At 39.5% G+C, this 22,955-nt stretch overlaps 1 protein-coding gene and 3 long non-coding RNA genes across 15 annotated transcripts in view; 3 read left to right on the top strand and 1 right to left on the bottom strand.

Annotated features, from left to right (window-relative positions):
- The first annotated feature begins 554 nt into the window (after positions 1-554).
- Positions 555-1,097, top strand: LOC124267813. Its single transcript, XR_006896133.1, has 2 exons — positions 555-801; positions 858-1,097. It is a non-coding gene; the product is annotated as an uncharacterized LOC124267813 (long non-coding RNA).
- Positions 1,098-1,254: 157 nt separating this feature from the next.
- LOC124267815 lies at positions 1,255-14,920 on the top strand. The gene is made up of 3 exons (XR_006896135.1): positions 1,255-1,364; positions 13,494-13,498; positions 14,911-14,920. It is a non-coding gene; the product is annotated as an uncharacterized LOC124267815 (long non-coding RNA).
- Positions 1,651-22,955, bottom strand: part of LOC124267811 (voltage-gated potassium channel subunit beta-2-like) — a 161,405-nt gene continuing 140,100 nt past the window's right edge. For 3 of the 12 annotated variants that reach the window (XM_046702800.1, XM_046702802.1, XM_046702801.1), the window contains one exon: positions 19,276-19,361. Coding sequence is in view for 8 of the 12 variants with exons in the window: in XM_046702804.1 (XP_046558760.1) it covers positions 13,537-13,570; positions 19,276-19,361 (120 nt within the window). In the remaining 4 variants the exon portion in view is untranslated. Of the gene's footprint in view, positions 3,376-10,415; positions 10,459-10,688; positions 10,707-13,524; positions 13,571-19,275; positions 19,362-22,955 lie in introns of those variants that run through there. The other 9 variants (XM_046702803.1, XM_046702810.1, XR_006896132.1 and 6 more) reach the window with 8 other exon arrangements.
- On the top strand, positions 8,684-9,403 carry LOC124267814. Its single transcript, XR_006896134.1, has 3 exons — positions 8,684-8,751; positions 8,847-8,940; positions 9,218-9,403. It is a non-coding gene; the product is annotated as an uncharacterized LOC124267814 (long non-coding RNA).

The following is a 22,955-nucleotide window of genomic DNA, read 5'->3' as shown; positions in this document are numbered from 1 at the left end:
TACCCGGTCCTCACAGGTTTGTAGTTCTATTTTAGAAACCGATTGCCTAATGACAAATCTACAGTTGTAACAGACTACTGATCTGTTGGAGAGAAACTCAATCAAAGTAAAACATAGACTTGGATCACACTAATGAGTCAACATCATATCTCTTTGGTTAGGCCTTATTTTCGTTGGTGTTGTGCTTTCTAAACATATCAGTTTGGTAGTGACATAAATATCTTAAATTCTGACATGACAATACTTAGATGTAGCTGGAAATGACAGTCGGCACCGCACTGTCACATAAATCATTGCGGAAGTGATTCCTTCTTGAAATATAAATATCATTTAATATATAAGTTTATTAAGTCATTCATATATTAAAAATAATTAATTTATTTTATATTTTTTCTCTCTAATTTCTTCTCTCCATTTTTGGTGAGAGGATCTGTAAACCAAATAGATTTATAAAGGCCTCGGGTCATCACAGTCAGCAAGACCGTTTCCTTGTGAATGGTTAAAAAGCATCTAGTTAGACTAAGCATGAGTAACTAAGGGGCTCTTTGAGCCTATGTGAAATATGCACTCTGCATGTGCCTATGCTACAGTCTCTTCTTCTGTATTTTGGCTTACATACTGCCGAAACTCAATATAGCAAAGTTTAAATCTTGCTAGAATAGAAAAATAAGAAGACACAAACGAGTATGAACACGTTAACTTACACAAGATTAATGTTCCTATTAACACTGTGAATGGTAACGGATGAAATGAACTGTATGTCGCTTCCGACTTACACCAAGAAGAGCAAGGCCTCCACAGGTGTGTCCCCACAGGTGTGTCTCCACAGGTGTGCCTCCACAGGTGTGTCCCCACAGGTGTGTCTCCACAGGTGTGCCTCCACAGGTGTGTCTACTAGTGTGTCCCCACATACCTGCCACTGTACAACTGGTAAACATTCTGCACTAATGACGATATTAGGTGTATTTTATCCCATCAATTTCTTTAAGGCAGAAGATAAACTTTTGTCTTGACAAATATGTTGGTGCTCATCAACACTCAGGAGATCTTAGGCCATACTGTGTTGACAAGCACTCTTTAGTAGCATGCATAAAACAGGAACAAAATATAGCAACTATCTTGCAACTCAGTTTGGAGAAAAGTGAAACATTGATAAACCCTGCTCAAAGAGCCCCTTTAAAAGGAAAATGGTCCAGCTTGGTTCTCTGTACAAATTGCCATATACACTGACCTGTGCTTCTATTTCAATGTGCTCCTTGGAAACATTAATGCATAGTGTCTTTGGAGGGCATGACGGGATGGAATGACCAAGTTTTTACACACTGTTATCCTGCCTCCAGTTCCACAAAGCAATCTTAGAGCTAGTTTTTGTTAAAGTATGGGAATTATGATCATCTTAGTGCTACGGTTGTCATTAGTCTATGTTTAAGTATGGGAGTTAAGACAATCTAAGATCAACGACTGTCTTAGGTTTATGTAAAGTATGGGAGTTATGATGATCTTACTGCTACAACTGTCTATGTATGTAAAGTATGATCTTAGCATTAAGATTGCTTTGTAACGCAGGCCACAGATGACCTTATTGAATGATTAGCTTACAACTGCATGTGACATCTGTCCATATCTGGTAAGTTTGACTTTGTTAATCTTTCCCAAACAATTGTAGGGGATAATTCTTCTATGAATATTTGATTCATCAAAGGTTGGAATAACAGCTGGAATATATGTTACAATACTTTTATTTTGAAAACTCTGTGAGTTTGAATCTGATTTTATTTTGTGATGGGATTTCCATCAGAACTATTTTGGTTATCTGCAAAGAATTTTGAAAACAATCCAACAGGTTTTTTAAAATTTGTAGACTGGTGTCTGTCATTACCTTCATGACTTTCGTCACAAACCTCAAGAAATGGCTAACATTTAGAAAAGACTGTCATTGCCAACATCTAGAAATATCCCCGACAACTGCAGATGTCACACCATGTTATTCAGTTCCAATATAACTGTCAAAGGTAAGAGTACCCGTTTTGTCACCAATTTGTCATGTCTTCCATCTTGTCCATCTTGTTAGTCTTACCACATGACATATCCAGTGTTTACCATAGTTCACATATAGCTTTTCTTCCTTGAAATAATTTATGACAACCCACTGCAAACATTTCAATATTAATTAATGCTGATATAATTCCACAGTTCATGAATAATCTTGATATTAATTGGTTTGAGGCTACCAGGTTCCATGTGTTCTTCACGATCCTGTACAAGCCAGTGAATGAGGTAAGTCACATGACATGCCTGGACACGGTCTACCTTGTGTTGAGGTACACATCTCCTGAACTGGACCTGTTGATAACTCAATGTTGTTAAACAGCTGTGATGTATTAAATCCTGAAGGTTCTCCTGCTATCTGCATGACACAATTTCGTTGATATGTACCTTTAAACACTCACTTCCAGCAGTACAGATAAATATCACATTCGGCAGCCATCTTGTTCTTGCCCCTTGTGGATTAATCATTTGAGGCAACTGTTAGAAAAAAAAGGCAAAGATGAGAATCTAATCACCACTACACACTAAAAGGCTGTAGATATTTCACACAAAGAACAGATTGAAAATTAAGTTTCAATCATGCACAGTTTTCATTCCAGTGGTGTAAAGTAACATACAACATGGCTGTGGCAGTTTGTACTGCGCGAGTCCAGTGTTTCAAGGCAGGATTAGTCCAGCTCCCACAATGGAGAAGGTGACGAGATTCATCTCTAGCTGGGCTGAGTATCATGGGATAGTGATATATATGTACTGTACGTGGTATACGCGAGATATCCCCTCCACAGTGTTCACAATATTGTACATCCATGGCTAACTTCCTGTCTCCAACACTGCAGCGTACCCTGTAGTTGAGGGCTGTCCAGAGAGGGCATCCTTGTTCATGTCAGTACACCTAGTGTCTGCCAAAAGATTTCCACAGCCGACACTTGCCTTTCTCACATTTCTCACAGTTATGTTCCCGAAGGACATGATCCAAGCAATCACCGAACACCAGCCGCTTGAAAACGATATTAAATCAAAGTCCATGAGGAAAATTTGAAGAGGAAAAAGAATATGACACAATGACTTACATGGCATTGCACATATTTTGACAACAATCTGACAATGCCATTACTCTAGCTGTTGAGAAGATGCCGCTACACAGCAGTGTCCATGATTTAGTCACGTCTAGAAGCCGCCGCTACAGCCCTAGTGGGGACTTCAGCAGCAGGTGCATCCTCTGTACCTCCTGCCCTCTTCTGGTAACTATGGCGATGTGGGCGCCATCTTGCTTGCATAGAGCAGACGACAAAAGTGTTCATCTGCTGGAAGTACAATCATGGAAGGCTGAAATAGTAAACATTGAATGAATTGCTGAAGAAAGATGAGAAAACAGAAGCTTCATCGGTTTAAGGACATCCTTCAGCTAACTGGCCTAAATTGCAAATTGTCTTGTCAGTTATTCTGTCAACTGTTATTGTTTATGCAGGGTATAAACGTGTGTCCTGAGCCTTGAGCGTAAGTTGGTCAACGAGATCCTACAGACAGGCATGTAATATATTTATACAGATTGTTTCTGTGTATTGGTATCTGTTTGTGTATTCACTCATATAATCAGTCTCTTAATACTTACCTGAAAATGATTACATTAAACTTCTTTTAGATAACAACTTTTTTAAATCTTTGTCACAATTCTTCAAAGTTACTTCTTGCTCCTTCATGTGAAAGCAGCAGGAAGTAGCTCCAACATGTTGTGTAAAGAATAAAAGAAGTTGTTTCCCTTACATGTGTAACGGCTAAATACCAACCAACGACTTCTTTAAGTCTTGTTAACAGAGTTTCAGAGCTACTTTGTGTCCCTTCATCAGGTGATTGTGCGCGCACGTGCACGCACACGCACGAATGCACGCACACACACACACACACACACTCATCCAGGCTTTGAGCTGACTGTGGCAACACTAACAATAAGGCAGCAATCAAGAAGAGCACAGTGTAAGAACAGATTTCTGGTAGTTTCCTCTTTGTAGTTTGTGGCCAGCAAATATGGTGGTCAGGATTTTTCATATGATGTTTTTCGTAAGATGTTCTGGAAGGGCAGAATTCATGTAATAATTTTCATGTGAGGCCATGTTCTTTTTCACTTCTATCTACAGTGAGTCAAGCCTTTTCAATATGTTTGTCTCCACACATGAAATGTCCTACTAAGTTGATATGTTTATTCAGTAATCACCTGACTGAGGGGCTTGAAGCAGCTCTGAGATGCCATTGAAAAAACCGAAACAAAACTTACAACAACAACAAAACTTTTATTGTTTTTTTGCCTCATATACACTTCATAAATTGCCAAATATAAATACTTTTAGTATTTAAAAGGAATATTACTTTGGTGAATTCTATTTTTTATTTTTTTCCCTCCTGTCTGTAGGTTTTCTGAGGACAAAATCAATAAAACAAGAAATAAAATTGGTCTGGCCTCAGTAAGTTTCAAAATAGTATCTAGTACCATCACAAGTATAGCACTGCTTGTTTGCTTTACCTGCCAGGCTTTGTCCCAGACTGAGTCTCATTGTGTCACATGATCACATGTCAGTGTCACATGATCAAACCTAAGTTAGTATAAGGATCAATATAAGCATTTAGTTATAAGCATAACAGGAAACAGTTAGTATTATGTCAGCATTTATTAATTAGTATTAGTTTGTATAGTTAGTTCGTAGTTAGTATATGATGTATGTGGTATTCATGTCTGTCAGAGGAATGTCATCATGCTATGGTTATGTGTGTTATATTAGTCTGCCGTACGATGTTCTCACTGAGTGTTATGTATTTCTGGGTTTAAACTGGTTATTCCCAAGTCATCAATAAACTAAATATGCATTCTTATCCTTGTTGACCTTTGGCATTGCCTGACAGTTCGGCTGCATCAGCATGTTGATGTCTGCCACGTGTGATCACACCGCAAGGTCGGTATTTGGTGCAGCGAGATCCGACTCCAGTGTCACCCTCAAGACTGACACTGTATCCAGATTATAGGTTGTATGTGAATGAGATTATGTTGTTATAACACATATATACAGACAGTGAAACACCCTTATGTCAAGCTTTGATGTGATAAACTTACCAGTACACTTGTCTCAATGTAAAAGCTTGGTCCCTGCATATTCCTTATTTTGTCATCATTTTGTGGTTGTGTCGAACCTCAGCTGATTCAAAGAACTTACACAGGTCCCTTCAACCTCGACACAGTAGATATTTACATATACTCAACAAAAATAGTTAAAGACCACCCCAATTTTCAATATTAAAGTATTTAATAGTTTATATTATGATGCCTATAATACTAAGTATTGAATATTGGGGTGGTCCTTAACTTTTGCTGAGTATTATATAATATAAAGAACACATGTATTTGTTAAGTATACTATACTTAAGTTCTGTTTAGACCTAGATGATGGGATGTGTTCCATATATAAGTACTGAAGTTCTGTTTAGACCTAGATGATGGGATGTGTTCCATATATAAGTACTTAAGTTCTGTTAAGACCTAGATGATGGGATGTGTTCCATATATATCTGTGAATGTGGTTATTTTATTAAGTGTATTTTTCCAGGCATTTGCTCCTACATCCATGAAGAATATCATTCCGATACAACCTCTGTCCTTTCTGTGCACGGCAAAACTAATGATTGCTAATGTTACACAAATAATGATCACTAATGACCACATTTATCCCATGTTTCCAAATTGCTTCAATTTGCGGTTCTCATCCATGTGAATGTCAGCATGTTCCGGTCCATCGGTCCACTGTACAGACAGACAGAGGATAGGCCACTTCATGAAGGACATCAGTCGCAGCCAGTTCAATTCGACACCTCCATGTTTGTCTGCTCCTTCAATCATTACGATGTATACAAGGAGATGTGATTAATTTCCCTGTCATGTCCTAAGTGTTTAACTTGAAAGACTGTGTGTTTTTCAATGAAAACATCTTAATCCCAAATAGTTTTCCAGAAAACAGCTTTAGAAATTGTCAGTGCTTACATGTCACTACTTGGACAATCTGATCATGTCTGATACACACTGCAAGAGTATCATTGGCTACTTTAGGTATCAGGAGGAGACTGAGGTGTGTCATCAATGCTTGCACTTGGATACCCATGTGGTTAGGAACAGACAGCGGAATGTACATGGTCATGAGCCAGTCTAAACCTTCCTCTTACGTCAGAATGATTCTGTGTGGTTGCAACCTTTCCATGTTGATGACTCAGTTACTGGGCTGCCTAGGTCATGATAATGCTGGTTAAATGCTGAATGTGGTGTTCAGAAACATTCACTCACTCACTGATGGTTTCAGTAGTTTGGTCAAGCATTTTGTGTTACTACATATTTTAAAATTCCTGAAACCTGCAGACGTCAATGTGTTTGACAACCATGTTTCTCAGACCAATACACCAATCATCCAATGATAGATACTCCCCCAGCTCCCACCCCAACCCCCACACACATCCCAAGAACATACAGAAGGGAGTGGTCAGATGGGTGGACATTTGGTGACATCCTACATACAACATACAGAAGGGAGGGGTCAGATGGGAGGACATTTGGTGACATCCTACATACAACATACAGAAGGGAGTGGTCAGATTGGTGGACATTTGGTGACATCCTACATACAGAAGAGAGTGGTCAGATGGGAGGACATTTGATGACATCCTACATACAGAAGGGAGCGGTCAGATTGTGGACATGGACATTTGGTGACATCCTACATACAACATACAGAAGGGAGGGGTCAGATGGGGGGAGGAACATTTGGTGACATCCTACATACAGAAGGGAGAAGGGAGTCAGATGGGTGGACATTTGGTGACATCCTACATACAACATACAGAAGGGAGTGGTCAGATGGGAGGAACATTTGGTGACATCCTACATACAGAAGGGAGCGGTCAGATGGGAGGACATTTGGTGACATCCTACATACAACATACAGAAGGGAGGGTCAGATGGGAGGACATTTGGTGACATCCTACATACATACAGAAGGGAGGGGTCAGATGGGAGGACATTTGGTGACATCCTACATACAACATACAGAAGGGAGCGGTCAGATGGGAGGACATTTGGTGACATCCTACATACAACATACAGAAGGGAGTGGTCAGATGGGAGGACATTTGGTGACATCCTACATACAGAAGGGAGCGGTCAGATGGGAGGACATTTGGTGACATCCTACATACAACATACAGAAGAGAGGGGTCAGATGGGAGACATTTGACATGACATCCAACATACAGAAGGGAGGGTCGGTCAGATGGGTGGACATTTGGTGACATCCTACATACAACATACAGAAGGGAGTGGTCAGATTTGGACATCCTACATACAGAAGGGAGAGTGTTCATTTGGATATTTGATGACATCCTACATACAGAAGGGAGTGGTCAGATTGGTGGACATTTGATGACATCCTACATACAGAAGGGAGTGGTCAGATGGGTGGACATTTGGTGACATCCTACATACAGAAGGGAGTTGTCAGATGGGTGGACATTTGGTGACATCCTACATACAACATACAGAAGAGAGTGGTCAGATGGGTGGACATTTGGTGACATCCTACATACAGAAGGGAGAGGTCAGATGGGTGGACATTTGGTGACATCCTACATACAGAAGGGAGTGGTCAGATGGGTGGACATTTGGTGACATCCTACATACAGAAGGGAGAGGTCAGATGGGAGGACATTTGGTGACATCCTACATGCAGAAAGGGAGTTCAGATGGGAGGACATTTGGTGACATCCTACATACAGAAGGGAGTGGTCAGATGGGAGGACATTTGGTGACATCCTACATACAACATACAGAAGGGAGGTCAGATGGGAGGACATTTGATGACATCCTACATACAGAAGGGAGTGGTCAGATTTGGTGACATCCTGACATACAACATACAGAAGGGAGTGGTCAGATGGGGAGGACATTTGGTGACATCCTACATACAGAAGGGAGTGGTCAGATGGGTGGACATTTGGTGACATCCTACAACATACAGAAGGGAGAGGTCAGATGGGTGGACATTTGGTGACATCCTACATACAACATACAGAAGGGAGTGGTCAGATGGGAGGACATTTGGTGACATCCTACATACAACATACAGAAGGGAGCGGTCAGATGGGTGGACATTTGGTGACATCCTACATACAGAAGGGAGACGGTCAGATGGGAGGACATTTGGTGACATCCTACATACAGAAGAGAGTGGTCAGATGGGAGGACATTTGATGACATCCTACATACAGAAGGGAGCGGTCAGATTGGTGGACATTTGGTGACATCCTACATACAGAAGGAAGTGGTCAGATGGTTTGGACATTTGGTGACAGATACAGGGAGGACATTTGGTGACATCCTACATACAGAAGGGAGCGGTCAGATGGGTGGACATTTGGTGACATCCTACATACAACATACAGAAGGGAGTGGTCAGATGGGAGGACATTTGGTGACATCCTACATACAGAAGGGAGTGGTCAGATGGGAGGACATTTGGTGACATCCTACATACAGAAGGGAGTGGTCAGATGGGTGGACATTTGGTGACATCCTACATACAGAAGGGAGTGGTCAGATGGGTGGACATCCTACATACAGAAGGGAGAGGTCAGATGGGAGGACATTTGGTGACATCCTACATACAGAAGGGAGCGGTCAGATGGGTGGACATTTGGTGACATGGTCAGATCAGATGGTGGACATTTGGTGACATGGTGACACATACATTTGGTGACAGAAGGAAGGGCAGGTCAGATGGGTGGACATTTGGTGACATCCTACATACAGAAGGGAGTGGTCAGATGGGAGGTTATTTGGTGACATCCTACATACAGAAGGGAGAGGTCAGATGGGAGGACATTTGATGACATCCTACATACAGATGGGAGGACATTTGGTGACATCCTATACATCCAACATACAGAAGGGAGTGGTCAGATTGGTGGACATTTGGTGACATCCTACATACAGAAGGGAGCGGTCAGATTGGTGGACATTTGGTGACATCCTACATACAGAAGGGAGCGGTCAGATTGGTGGATATTTGGTGACAGCCTACATACAGAAGGGAGTGGTCAGATAGGAGGTTATTTGGTGACATCCTACATACAGAAGGGAGAGGTCAGATGGGAGGACATTTGATGACATCCTACATACAGAAGGGAGTGGTCAGATGGGAGGACATTTGGTGACATCCTACATACAGAAGAGAGTGGTCAGATGGGAGGACATTTGATGACATCCTACATACAGAAGGGAGCGGTCAGATTGGTGGACATTTGGTGACATCCTACATACAACATACAGAAGCGAGGGGTCAGATAGGTGGATATTTTTTATATCTTACATACAACATACAGATAGGATCGTTGATTCCTAGTTAATGGTCGATGTGTGTCATGAAACATTTGAGACTCTTGTGACAATACCAACCACATTTTGTCAGGTCCAGTAATGTTCCTCCGTCATCTATCTCCAGGTCACATTTCCGTAAACCTTCACTGACTCCTGGATCCATTCTTGTGGGTCTTGTGATTTTAAATTACGAACCCTTGAATTTCATTACTATTCATTCATTAACATATTACCCCCAAACATCTGATGTTGACACAAAGGAAAAGGGAAACAATATAACCTGCAAAGCAAGAATATTTAGAGCTTTTATTTCTGTGTCAGTCTGTTTTCCTACATTGAACTTCCAACAAACTTGATCATAAAATGTGGGACTGTCCATCATGATATGTTAGAAGCATAGCCAATATTACTGGCAAATGGAAACTAAGGGTAGGTAATCTGAGATTGCGAGAACCATTGGAATGGATTCAGGGGTTAGTGTACGCGTTTACTGAAATGCAAACCATGGAGATATAACAGATGTGCTCACCCCAGAAAAATTCAAGAAACCGTTTCTCCACAAACGTATTTTCCCTGCAGTTGAGGCTGTTTTCTATAAAACTATACAACACCAATCCCAAATATTTCCACAAATTGGATACGAACCCTGTATATCATTGTGACAGGGGTCCTCCAAGTGACCATCTATGTCTACAAAAGATTTCACATTACTGTGCACATTTTGGAGGTACCAGTTGTTTATTCCTGGAGGGTAGGGTTTGGCTGAAAACGGGGGGGGTGAAGTCTGAGGGTAGGTATTTCAAACTATACACACAGTTGAGAGTTTGTTGATCGCCTTGACTCTTCATTCAATTTGTGTCCAGGTGATGTGTGAGAGAAGGTCTGCCAGCTTCACACGTGTGTCAGTAAGTTAGCTAGCGACTACTGGGGTCATGCAAACTATCATCTCTTGGTATCTACTTACTCACGTTTCTCCACGTCATTCTAATTTTGAAAAGCACGTACATCTGAAGCAGAAAACATGATGCAATGACACGATGAGATCGTGATGTTGAGTGGGTATCACCGTTAGCGCGGCAGCAGCAGTCGAGCAGCTGGCGTCGTGTGTTAGTACGTAGGATGTGTTAGCAGTCTTACAGTAGCAGCAACAGGGTGGAGGGTGTGTGTAGGTGGGGTGGGGTGGGGGTGGGGTGTTATTGATGGCGGGACAGGGAAGCAAATGCCCCCCTCGACTCACCATGTTTTTGTGCTGGATCTGAAAGCCAAACAGATTTAACATTTTGAAAAAATAATTTTGCTATTTTCGCAAAACAAAAAGGAATGTATTTCCTTTTTCCTTTCAGTTTGACTCAGTGTGTCTGAGCTAACAGAAACCATTCTATTTACTGTTGTTTCCAAAGTTGTGTACTGTCGCACTTAATTAAATCTGTTCATGAAGTTTTGTCTCACATGTTTTGTAGTGTCTGTGAATTAAAGAAATTGTTTCCTGTTGCCTTGGAAATAGCATAGTTTCAGTGAATTATGGAGATTGTTCTTTTACTGTTGCCTCAAGTTGCAAAACGACTGTGAATTAAAAAAAATCATTTTGTTCAGTTTGAATATGTGGGTCGTTCAGTTGACATTATGGATTATAACTAAATGGAATAATGCAACAGGCTACTGCATGGTACACAATGGTGTTTGGAACAGTTATGCTAACAGTTTCTTTGAGAAATTTAGTGCACAATAAGGTAGAGGATTAAGAATATGTTTGGGGATATTTTTTACTGTCATTTTTTTGGGGGGGGGGACAATTTCATAAAAGTTGCCCCCAAATATTCATGATTCCTAGTTGATCGATCATGTTCAGGTTGATTGTTTCCCAGATCAAGAGAAACGATCTGATAGTGATCGAAAGTGTCTTAAAGAATGGGTGACGTCCGTCGGCTGAATGCAGTACGCACCACACACGTCAGTGTGAAACAGCAGTTGCCATGGGAAGACAACCCAATCCTGGTAGCTTCCACAACATTTCCTGTTCCACCTGAGATGTAGAATCTGTAGTGTTTAGCATCGGTCATAGCAGCAAGTTAAAATTATTTTTGAAATCATTTTACAAAACATCTTCCTCCTAAGAACCATCAACCATTTCTGCAACGTGTTCTGTTTGAAACCAAGTAGTTTTTAGTAGCCACCATTTAAGCAACATATCTTCACCATATATCATGTTTGTACACAGGCAATTCAGTTCTGACACTTTGTTAATTTTCGTCGTCCAACCTTTGGGTATCGCTTGATGATTTCCTTTAAGAACAATATTTATAGTACTACCAGACCTGGCATTGTGTTATTGAGTGTATTGACGCTGCCTGTTTAACCACTATATGAATGACTGTTTGTGACCTGTTTGCCTGTGATTCTAGGGGTTAGTAACACTGGAACCTGACAGTCCAGACTGTTCAATTTTCAATATCTAAATGATTTCAGCTCTGGAAACTGTCCTGGAGTATTTGTTCTCATGGCTTTCCAGGTCGGTGAACTACAGTTCCAGTTTAACAAGATTCCACTTTTGAGTCAGCCCAAGAATGCATGTTCTACCAGGAATTACTGTTTGACCAGTGTTAGGATATACACTAACACTATTGGCGTCAGTAGCTGAGTGAAATATACCTGACTATATCTCCACCATGTTAGCTGTACAGACATAATACAGCCAAATCCCGATGAGTCGAATGCCGGTGTCTCAAATATTATGCATAACTCGAAGTACCTGTCGGCCCCGACCATTCCCTGTTATAGTTGTCATCATTTGAATACCGGTTACACGAATTCGACTCATAAATACACAAGATGACTCGAGAAGGAAATTTGGTCCCATGAGATTCAAACAACAGCAATCTTGTATACATAAGCCGAAGTCAGTCAATGAGAAGTTGATTGGTGTAGCAAACTGATCCAATTAACAAACCAGTGCAGCTCACACCTTTCCGCCTTTGACGGGTGAGTTCAAAAGGCAGATTAGTGTTTTTACGGAAATCACTGTCTGTGCTAATCAGACTGGAACTGATAAGGTGCCCCTATTAGGGATAGGGAAATCATTAGATAAACAAATGCTTAGGCAGATGAATTAGGACTGGATCATCTTTTTTTCTACCCTCATAGACATACCTATGTCTCGAATACATTGATAAGTCGAATTTATTACTTGGTCCCCAGCGATTCGACTCATCGGGATTTGACTGTATTTAACTATTCCTACACCTCCATAATGAAGGACAATATTCAGACAGGATGATAACATAAAGTAACACAATATGAAGTGCTATGATTTGTATACATAACATGTGGGTCAACAGCAAGGTGCAAGGTTCTAAAAGCCAGTTTTCTTGCAGATGACGTATCTAACACAGGAGGATGTGTTTTCAATGTTATGATTTAAAAAAAAAAGATTTGAAGAAAGAAAGAGAAAAAAGGAAACCTGTGATGTCAAATGTTTTTAAAGAGGAATTTTTCCTTCAAAATGATGACAAGATGTATTTAATCTAAAAAAATTAAGAAATCAGAGAATCTTTATCAGATAATACCACCACTGAAAGTACAGCATAGAAAGTTCTACACAAGTTTTCACAAAACAAAGATGTTGAAAATAGAGGTAAGATCTCAAACATGCTTGAAGCTATTTAGAAAGGAAACATTCCGAAACCATGAGAAATCATAGGAAATAAACATTAAAATTTTGAAATAATTAGAATGTTTACAGTGCATTTTAAGAGAACAAATTGTGGAAAACACCATGCCAAAGATCTATAAATCGCATCTGTCAACTTTGGAGTGTCAAGATTTCTCACTAATTTTACGCAGATAAACCAAAAGATGTGTAAGATTTCATCTCGAGGATAAAAATTTGCTAAAAGGAACTGAATAATATTTCATTGAATGATTTTGCTTCATTTTTCTATTCCTCATTAATCTATGAAAATCAGTTAATAATATCTGATTTTGTTAAACTGATAGAGATAAGCAGACAGCGCTATTCCATTACATAAATCTTTGTTCTCCAAAGTGACTGTGCTACAATGTGAGTGAGACCTTACCCCTGCCTAGCGCTATCGGCGTGGAACTTGTCGGGCTCTTTGTCGACTGAAGGAAATAAGGAACAGCGTTAGACAGGCGTTTTGTGACGGTTAGACTTGGGTACAACACAGTAGCATTAAATCAACAGGGGTTTGGGTGAGGTACCAAGTCTGAGAATGTCCGTCAAGATTCTAACTCTTCTTGAGGTTTGGAAACTGTTGGAGGTGTTCAGGTCTCATGGAAAAGACCTCCAGTTCAACAGGGAACATGTGTTGGACAACCGACTCTCAAAGTGGACTTGTCACTGGAACTGACAACTCACCAACAGGTTTGGTTTTCTGAACATTTTCAAGAAGGTTGCCTAGCAAGTACTAAATTGCCCAATAGATTTTGCTTCATCAAGACAATCAGGGCATCATCTAGCAACTGTTCTGTTTTGTATTTGTCAATATGATCAATCCAAGCAAGATCATAGTCTAGAGAATAGTCCAGAGATCTCCCAGTCTAGAGAATATCCTGAAACACTTTTGAGTTGTCTATTGTCTGCTGCTGGTTTCATCATAATGGGAAGATGTCAGTCTTGAAAAGCAATAGAGGTACTGATACTCTGTATGCACTAGACTAGGGGTAGGATAAGGACTGAAGCAACATTACCAATAATATTGAGGATACACCCGTAAAACATTAGTTTTTGAAGAATATGAGCAATGTTTATGTCTATCATTAACCAGACATGTTAAAATGAAATGTATTCCAATTTGTTAATTATGAAAACTTTCATATATTTACATTTTTTTAAATGTTTGTGACAGCCTGTTATTTGTCAATATTAACAGTATGTCTCATGCTGAGGTCAACAGGAGTATGTTACACATTACTGATGTAGCATATTCTTGAGTGAATTATTGGGGCTACCTATCATTGTCAGAAGCCGTGTCATAGCTCTATTCCACCCTTATGGCATCAGCCTTAATCTGACATGGAACAGACAACCCATTGGTCAACAGCGTGAGCACTGACCCAAGCCAGTGTGAGATACGGGATACATCATCCTCCCAGATGATAGTTACAGGGACATCAGATGGTTTCTATCTATATTCTGGAGTCATTGTCTCCAGTCAAGCAAGTGTGGGATACGGGACATAACATTCACCCATCACCATTACAAAGACATGGTTACCACCAATATTCTGCAGTCATGGTCTTGCCATTGATGATATCCAGTTTGTCACTACAGAACTGCAGCTATGTAAAAGCAGATGTAAATTGACATGATTCTGTTTGAAAATAACTTGTCGGTCTATATTTTCACAGGTCTCTGACTAACAGATAGGTGGGTGGGCCTATCCCTGGCCAACCTAATTTTTTTAAATTCACTTTGTTCACCTACATTTAACTTTTCTTAGATCATAAATTGGCTTCTATTGTTGTTGTTTTTATAGTATGTTCCATTTAGTTTGTAATATCTATATGGCAGAGTGAATTTGGTGGCATGGGTATGAAGGTTGTCCTGTGTTAATGCAGTTCAGGCGGCATCAGTCACTTGGACTATGGTGCTAGCTTACTAATTTGACCGTAAAGGTTTACTTTTTGGTGATTCTTTTACTTAGAGTTCAAAAACAACAAGAAGTCAATTTTGATAAATTTTATTTTCAGTTTTAAAATTAGGATAATATGTCCTTTGAAGGAAGCAGTAAATGTGTAAAGGAATAAACAAAAACAAGACCAGATTCTGATCATAGATATAATGCTGCTCATAGACAGTCCACAGAAGTCCCTTGAAATCAGTACAGCCAACCAAATATAACAACTTTCAAAAACCAACATGCATCGTCTTGTTTTGGTTTCGAGGGATTTCAAAATGGACGCCAGGGATCTGATGACCTTGTGTTAATATGATGCTCCTACTCATATCGATGGTCAGGACAAATTATGTATTTGTTGGTCAAAGGAAAGCAAAACATTTCTTTTCAAACAGAATATCGGAAACTAGGTAATGAGAATTACTTATTTTGCACATTTGTTTTGATACATTCAAGAATTTTTTATGCACTTCACAAAAATGAAATATTCAGGTTTAAATGTCAGGTCAATTCCCATAAACAACAAACAAGGACATAATGTATTGTGGCCTTGTTCAGTGATCTACATTGGGTGCAGCCACATGGAAATATGAGCTCGTACTTCCTAAAGTTCCCTGGTGATGTTAAATACTATACTAACTGTTGATGCTGACCTAGTACATGGTCGAAAAAATTCATACAGGATAGAAGGTAAGATTATTTGTAAAAATGTACAAGACAAATATATCCGAAATGTGCCATTTTGAGTAACACAGCTGCGATAAGTGTAAATTAGAATAAGAATGCAGACACAATTGTCAAGTTGCTAAGATAATGCATTTTGATGAATGCTCAATATAAATGCATAAATAGGTAAAACAATGAATAATGGGTATTATCGTTCATTAAGTGCACACACACTCGCACACACGTATATATACTGAAGGAAAAAAGTAAGTGAACACATTGTTATGGGCAGACTAAAAACTGCAATCCAAGTGGATGCTTCATCGCAAAATTTGTAAAGTTTGTGTCTTGTGAGTCAACTCACTTCCATGGGTCTGGAAGACAACCAAAATGTCAGTTATGCCCAAGAAATAATTCTGTTTCTTAATGTCTGCTTATTTCTTTACTTCAGTATATATCAAAGGCATAGCAGAATTAATAGAGATTAGAGACAGCTTTGAAATATTTTGTCAATGAATAATGATTTTTAGCTAACAATATTTTGGAATAAGTAAATCATTGTAATTCCCTTATACATGGTAAAATAGTTGAAAAATCATCACTTAGTCAAAACCTTAATTACTTTGCTATGGAAACAATAAAACAAGTTCAAAACTAGTTTCCTTCGTCTGAATGAACAGCATAGTGGCAGGGTAGCTATGCTTGTCGTGATATAGAGCACTCGAACAATCCTGAACTGGGAAGTGTCTGCGAGTCGATACAGGGGCTTAAGTATTACCCCTATTTGATGGTGGCCAATGCTGAACCATAGCTGAAAGGATAGCTGTCTGGCCTGGGCCACCTAATTCCAATCTCAACAGGCCTGGCAAGCCAACTTGGATGGAATATTTGAAGATAGAATGTCAACATGAAAATGCGAGCACTATGGCTCAGACAAGTCAATACATAATTATACAGAATGATGTGATTGACATACGAGGGAAGTAAATGCCAATCTAATGATAATGCCAGCCTAAGGGGAGATAATTCCAGTTCCGAGGAGATAATGCCAGTCCCAGGGGAGATAATGCTAATATAAGGGGAGGTAATGCCTTTGTTGTAATCCTTGTACCACTGCTGCTCACAGTATGGACATTGCCCTCTAAACCCAAGTGTACCGATAGTGACACTGTCCGGAGGAAAGGCTACCTTCCCTTCACAGGGGTTTTATGGCAGCCAAATACATATCCTTATCAGTAAGTGTGGGTTTCATAAAGAGTATCTAGAGAAACACATTTAAACAATGACCTTCTGATTTTAGAATTCCTGATTTAGATCAGTTGTAACTCTTTGAGTGGGGATTGATTGTAACCCTGTAAGTGGAGATTAATTGTAAACAATGTGAATGGGCATTCACTGTAACCCAGTATGTGGGCAGTTATTGTAACCCTGTGATTGGGCATTCACTGTAACCCTATAAGTGGGCATTCACTGTAACCTTGGGAGTGGGGGTTCATTTTTACCCTGAACATGAGTAAACCCTGTGTGTGGCCATCAATTGTAACTTTGTGAGTGGGCATTAATTGTAAACCCTGTGAATGGGCATAAATTGTAAACCCTGTATGTGGGCATTAATTGTAAACCTGTATGTGGGCATTAATTGTAAACCTGTACATAGATTTTCATTTAACCATGTGTATGGGCAAGTATTTTAGCTTGTCATACTCTATAATCTCTTTTTCTTGAAAGTGCAAACTATGGCACATTTAAGCAGGCATGTTAATGCAAGATGCCTCTATCTGAATGACAGGATTCATGTATATATATATTCTGGCCATAAAAATAAAAAATAAAAATGTAAATATAATCAAATAGTAAGTATCACAGCCTACAGCGCAGATAATGCAAGGCATCCCTACAAGTATAAATGTACATATCAACAAACAATGCACCAATAGCTCATCATCAGATCAAGGACAGGGGAATCCCCTTCACAAATTAGGAATACATAATTATCAAGTTTTAGCAATAGAAACTTATGTTTATATCCAATAGAGATTCTCTATAATGTTTTATCTTTAGGTGATTGAAATAGTTCTGACCTGCATGTTAATTTGGTGAAAATTGAAAAATGGTATTTTTATGTATATCACATATTGTGATCTTTCATGATTAGAAGTTCATGAATCTGATTGCTAATAAATCAAAATGTTACCAAAACACCAGAGTTCTTGCCATTAGATATGAGGACAGCAAATAGATGCTACATCTGCCATTTGGAATGAAATGCCAACATTATCAAAATAGATGGTTAAAAATATTAGATATGTTGGTATATGCCATTTATGTTCATGTCTCTGTAAATGTGTCCCCGAGAGTGTGGTGTGCCTGCATGAGAATCATCCTGGCTTCCTAATGACCATACAAGAGTGTGTGTCAGGACGCTAGCATCTGCGATGTTGTCATGAAAAGGACAGCCGACTGATTGAGCATTTCCCTCACATTGACTCTGGTTCCATTCTAAATATTAATGTATGAGGTGATACTTTTAAGAAAATGCACTATTGTTTCCACAAAATTCTTCAAATTTAAATATTCTCTGAGTTCAAAACACGAAAAGAAACATTGCAGAAAATAATGCCAAATTTACTAATTAACATCTGCTACCAAAACTCTGAGAACTCGGATAATTAATGTTGACTGCCATCACAAATGTATGCTATCCGTATGACTAATAACAACCTGAAAGATGAGGAGCTTGTTCAATGCCACAATCGGCAATGTTGATATTGGCAGCAATATGATATTGGTATGTACCTGACACTGAGTCTCAAGATCTTATCACTTAATCCATTAACATCACCTCTCAGTTACCAGGTAGGAGTTACTTGTAGTACAGTCAAGTATCACTGAGGTGTAGTTAGAAGGGGTTCGAGTAAAGGTGAGAGAAACACTAAATCAGTTGTAAAGCCTGCCTGTGCACCTGCAGAAGGTGTATATTCCTCTCCGAGCCTCACTCTCATCTACCTACTGAACAATGGCACACCAGTTTTGGGCAGTAATATGTTGCATAGGAACACCCTGATAGTGAAGAATGGCAGTAATACATGTGCGTGCAGCCACAGGAGGCAATCTGGACCTACTTCAGGAGAAACATAAAGGCAAGAACAAGCTTCATCATGGCCACAACAAACCAGAGATCATCTCTGAAATAGTGAATCAAAGCTACAGCTTTTGCTGTCTATCTCATACACCGAATAATACCACAAGTAGTTTCATTGACTTCAACGTCCATCTAGCATCAAAATCTGTTGTTCCAAACAGTATACAGTCTCTTGTAACAATGTGAGAAGAATTAGATTAAATTTCCTCAGGGAAATGGACAATGTGACGGACGTTCTACAAACTGATCAACGAAGTCCAAATAGTGTCTGGCCCCATGCAGTCCGCCAGAGGGCACCTGCTGCGCATCACTAGGGTGGATGGGCCTGGCCGGGGGTAGCAACATGCGGTAAAGAACCAATGAAAAGTGGTATTGTTCACCTGTATGTTTCTCGCTTGTACACAGGCTTATTCCCAAGCAGCTTATCCATCTCGCTAAGAATAGCCGGGGTCAGCTTGGACACATACTGAAACAGCAAACATAAACAGTAAGAACATGTCGGCCATATTTCCACAAGTGCAGTCTGGGGAGAAGAGCAAGATGGTAAAATGTCTCACAACAAGTTAATCTTGTCCATTCATCTGCAAACAACCTAACATGTTCTCATTATAACTACAACATTGCCAGGATTATGCTGTAAAATGGAGTTCTTTACTTATTAGAAGCTGAGTGAAGTGGATATATGGAATCTATGAATGAAGAAAAACTAAACTATTAAGAAACCCAAACAGACATAAATATTCTTCAGGGCGTTTTTCAACCTACTTGCTTGTGCGCACATAGACACAGTATTGTCACAATGTCATTGGAGTTATTGTCAGATAATGTCATTTATTGTCAGATGATGTCATTATGCCTACTCTGATACACAGAAGCATACAGGATCTTGTGTGGTGATAACTTGGTGTTAGATGTGTACAGGATGAATGCATACACCAACATGAGCCTTCACAGCACAAGGCAAGCATGGACTCCATCCTCAGATGCTGTGCATATCACAGGGCAAATAAACACATGTTGCAAAACAAACATTCAAAAGCCACATGCTTCAGTAATCATGCAGAATAAAATCTTGATATCTAATCACATGAAAATCACGAATCCCAAAAACTGAAACATCTCTATGTTAGCATACAACACATGTAAAGCAATGCAGGATTGGTCTCATGAAAACAGCAATACATTTCCTTGTGTGTTGAATATGTTAACAGGTGCCCTTGTAACAGTATGTAACAGTATGTACAAGACCTGTCAGGAAGTATCATGGCTCATAATGGGTTGAGAACTGTTCATTTGTGGCAAAAAATTATCAAGCCCTTGACAGAACTATTAAATGACTAAATGAATGATTTGGAGGGGTCAGCCTCAGTGACTGCTTGTCATCATAGTCTGTGTTCCCAGAAGCAGAACGTGAGCCTTAAAAAAGAAAGATGTCATTGAGTGACTGAATCTAAAATGCTGAAGATATAACAAGTGTTTGGGTATTTTATGAAGAACAGTATCATTAAAAGATAAGGCACACATCTGCCTACATTTGTGTGAATCTACATGGGTCAGCTGTACATCACAGAAACCACCAGTATTGGGATTCACACCATTTATAATTACCTCCATTGGAGTCAAACATGGACTTTCACTGTCACGAGCAAACGCTTTAACCACTGGGTCACGCCTACCCTAAGAATGAATGACTGAATCACCGCATCAGCAATATTACAGCTATTGGTAGCACAGCCACACTTAGCAACAGAGAATATATATAAAGTTGGTGTATTGGTCTTCAGTTAGTTTCCAGGAAAGCATCACTAGGCTCCTGCTGATGACTGATTACTTTCAAACATTGATTCATTTCATTGCTTGATCTTTCTCTGCAGATGACCAAACTCCAAGGCTATCTGCATATTCTTGTCCTGTGCCCTGGAAGAATCTACAGGTGACAATTGAAGCAGGTATTGGTTGTGAGATGGGTGGTCTTGATGCAAGGTGAATGTCTGTATCCTACTGCAGGTAGCAGCTAATGCCGAATGCCCCAGTAACATGGTCTAGTATACTGTCGGTGGACCTTCCACTTCCACTACTAAGCAGGGAAAGATGTTCGTCTTTACTTGAATGAAGCCAGTGAATCTGCTGTACGTCATCTCACAGGAATCAGATCATTTCAAATCAGAGGCAAACGTCCTTCAGAGAATGGGGTATTGTTTAGATCAGTTGCCAGGAGGAACACTTGTGTTAATCCTGTAACTATAAGGGACTGAATCTTCTAGATCTAGATGTCTATTACAGGTTATGTAGTGCAGATACAACTTCTTCAAATGCATCTTGTGTGATACTAGTGTGTTTGGTAATTGTGATAGTTTTGTTAAAGACATACCTTCAAATGCTTTAGAAATAGTGTCATGATACACTTAAACAATCAGTTTTCCAATCTAATATTCGTATGTCATGAAGTGAGAAACGAGGGTTTTACGCCGCTTGTAGCAATATTCCAGCAATATCACAAAAGGGACACCAGGAATGGGCTTCAAACATTGTACCCATGTGGGGAATCAAACCCCAACAAAGCCAACTTTGTGCGAAGGTGATCATAACTCCGTCACTTTAACATTGGATTCTGGTAGTCATAGTTGGAGACAGCCTCAAGAAATGAGCCCCTGTTCCACCAAGCGATCATAGGTCTACATCTATGTTAAAATATGGGAGTTACGTTCATTTTGCGCTGCGATCACATACTGAAGATGAGTATCACATAGGTTACAGAATTTTATCAAGAATTGTATCTTTGAAAAAGCGATTACACAAATCTCCCTCTAGCACTAGCAAAACAGCTCTAAATCAATCTACATGATGCATATCTCTCATTCTGACACCTACTGGCATCGTCAACTTTAAAGGGCCACTGATCCAGAGCGATTAATGTTTCTCGCCTATGGGCTAATTACCAAACCAAGCTGCAGGCTCGTCGGTACCCGCTCACTCGGGCACGGGAACTGGGCTACTGTCCACCTTGGCAGAATTTCTTCAACCTAAACAGTTGGACATTAGGAAGGGTGGATGCCCGTTATTTGAAAATATTCCTGGTAGTTCTTGTCTGACTGTAATAAAGAATCCCAGCAGTGTAAACATTTTCAGATTTTCTAATGCCTGGATGGTATAATAACTGATCCAATTTGGTCCTATAAAAGTCTGTGGTTTTTTTACATCGATATTCAATCATGTCATGTAAAAATATGATGTTTATTACCTATGCTATGATATTAAAAACGCACATTTGATGTATTTGAATCTGTAAACTAAACAACCCGACTCTGCCATTGCTAGAAAAATCTGAAAATTTACTTATTTGAATAGGTATATATACAGCAAATGCGTATATGTATTTCTTACGCAACAATGCAGTTCTGTTCGTATCGTCAAAACAGTGTCGGCCCATAAGTTTTTTTCAGGCAATCAGAATTGCATGCAATATACAGCGATTACTACTCCTTTCTGTAACCCTTGTTTGGTGGTAAATCTACACATGTTATTTGTCATCATTCACTTGATGGTCAGTTAATGAATTTATAACAGGTATAATTAGTGGTAACACCACTCAGGTTACCCGACAAAGGTTCTTTGGCATTTCTCGTGTCTGGAGTAAATACTCAGCATTATAAATTAAGATCTGATGTGGCAAATGCAATTACATTTTATGTAGTATACACGAGGAAGTGCAGCAAGATGGATTATCAGCTGAGTTACAAAAACAAACATCGATCAAAGGATTAACCGATAACATGTTGATTGATTAATTGCTTTTATTTTGCACAGTGGATTTGTCAAAAGATAGTGTTTATGTATGAAAATTTGCTAATCTATACTGAATAGACTCTACACCAATGTGAAAAGCCTGAAACGATATATCACATTTTCGAATATTAGATTGTTACAAGACACATGACATGGAGCAGGATTCTTTGTCAGTTGAAGGTGAATGGCATGTCGCACCTTTATGTGGATATTGATGGAGACATTCCTCGAACAAGGTAGGATAGCCTGACATTGTTGCTGTAACTTTAGTCTG

The sequence above is a fragment of the Haliotis rubra genome, unplaced genomic scaffold, assembly GCF_003918875.1.
Source record: "Haliotis rubra isolate DU_JTF1 unplaced genomic scaffold, ASM391887v1 Scf134, whole genome shotgun sequence".
Taxonomy (NCBI): domain Eukaryota; kingdom Metazoa; phylum Mollusca; class Gastropoda; order Lepetellida; family Haliotidae; genus Haliotis; species Haliotis rubra.
The sequence above is the reverse complement of the archived record's forward strand: the minus strand, read 5'-3'. Positions and strand labels throughout refer to the sequence as shown.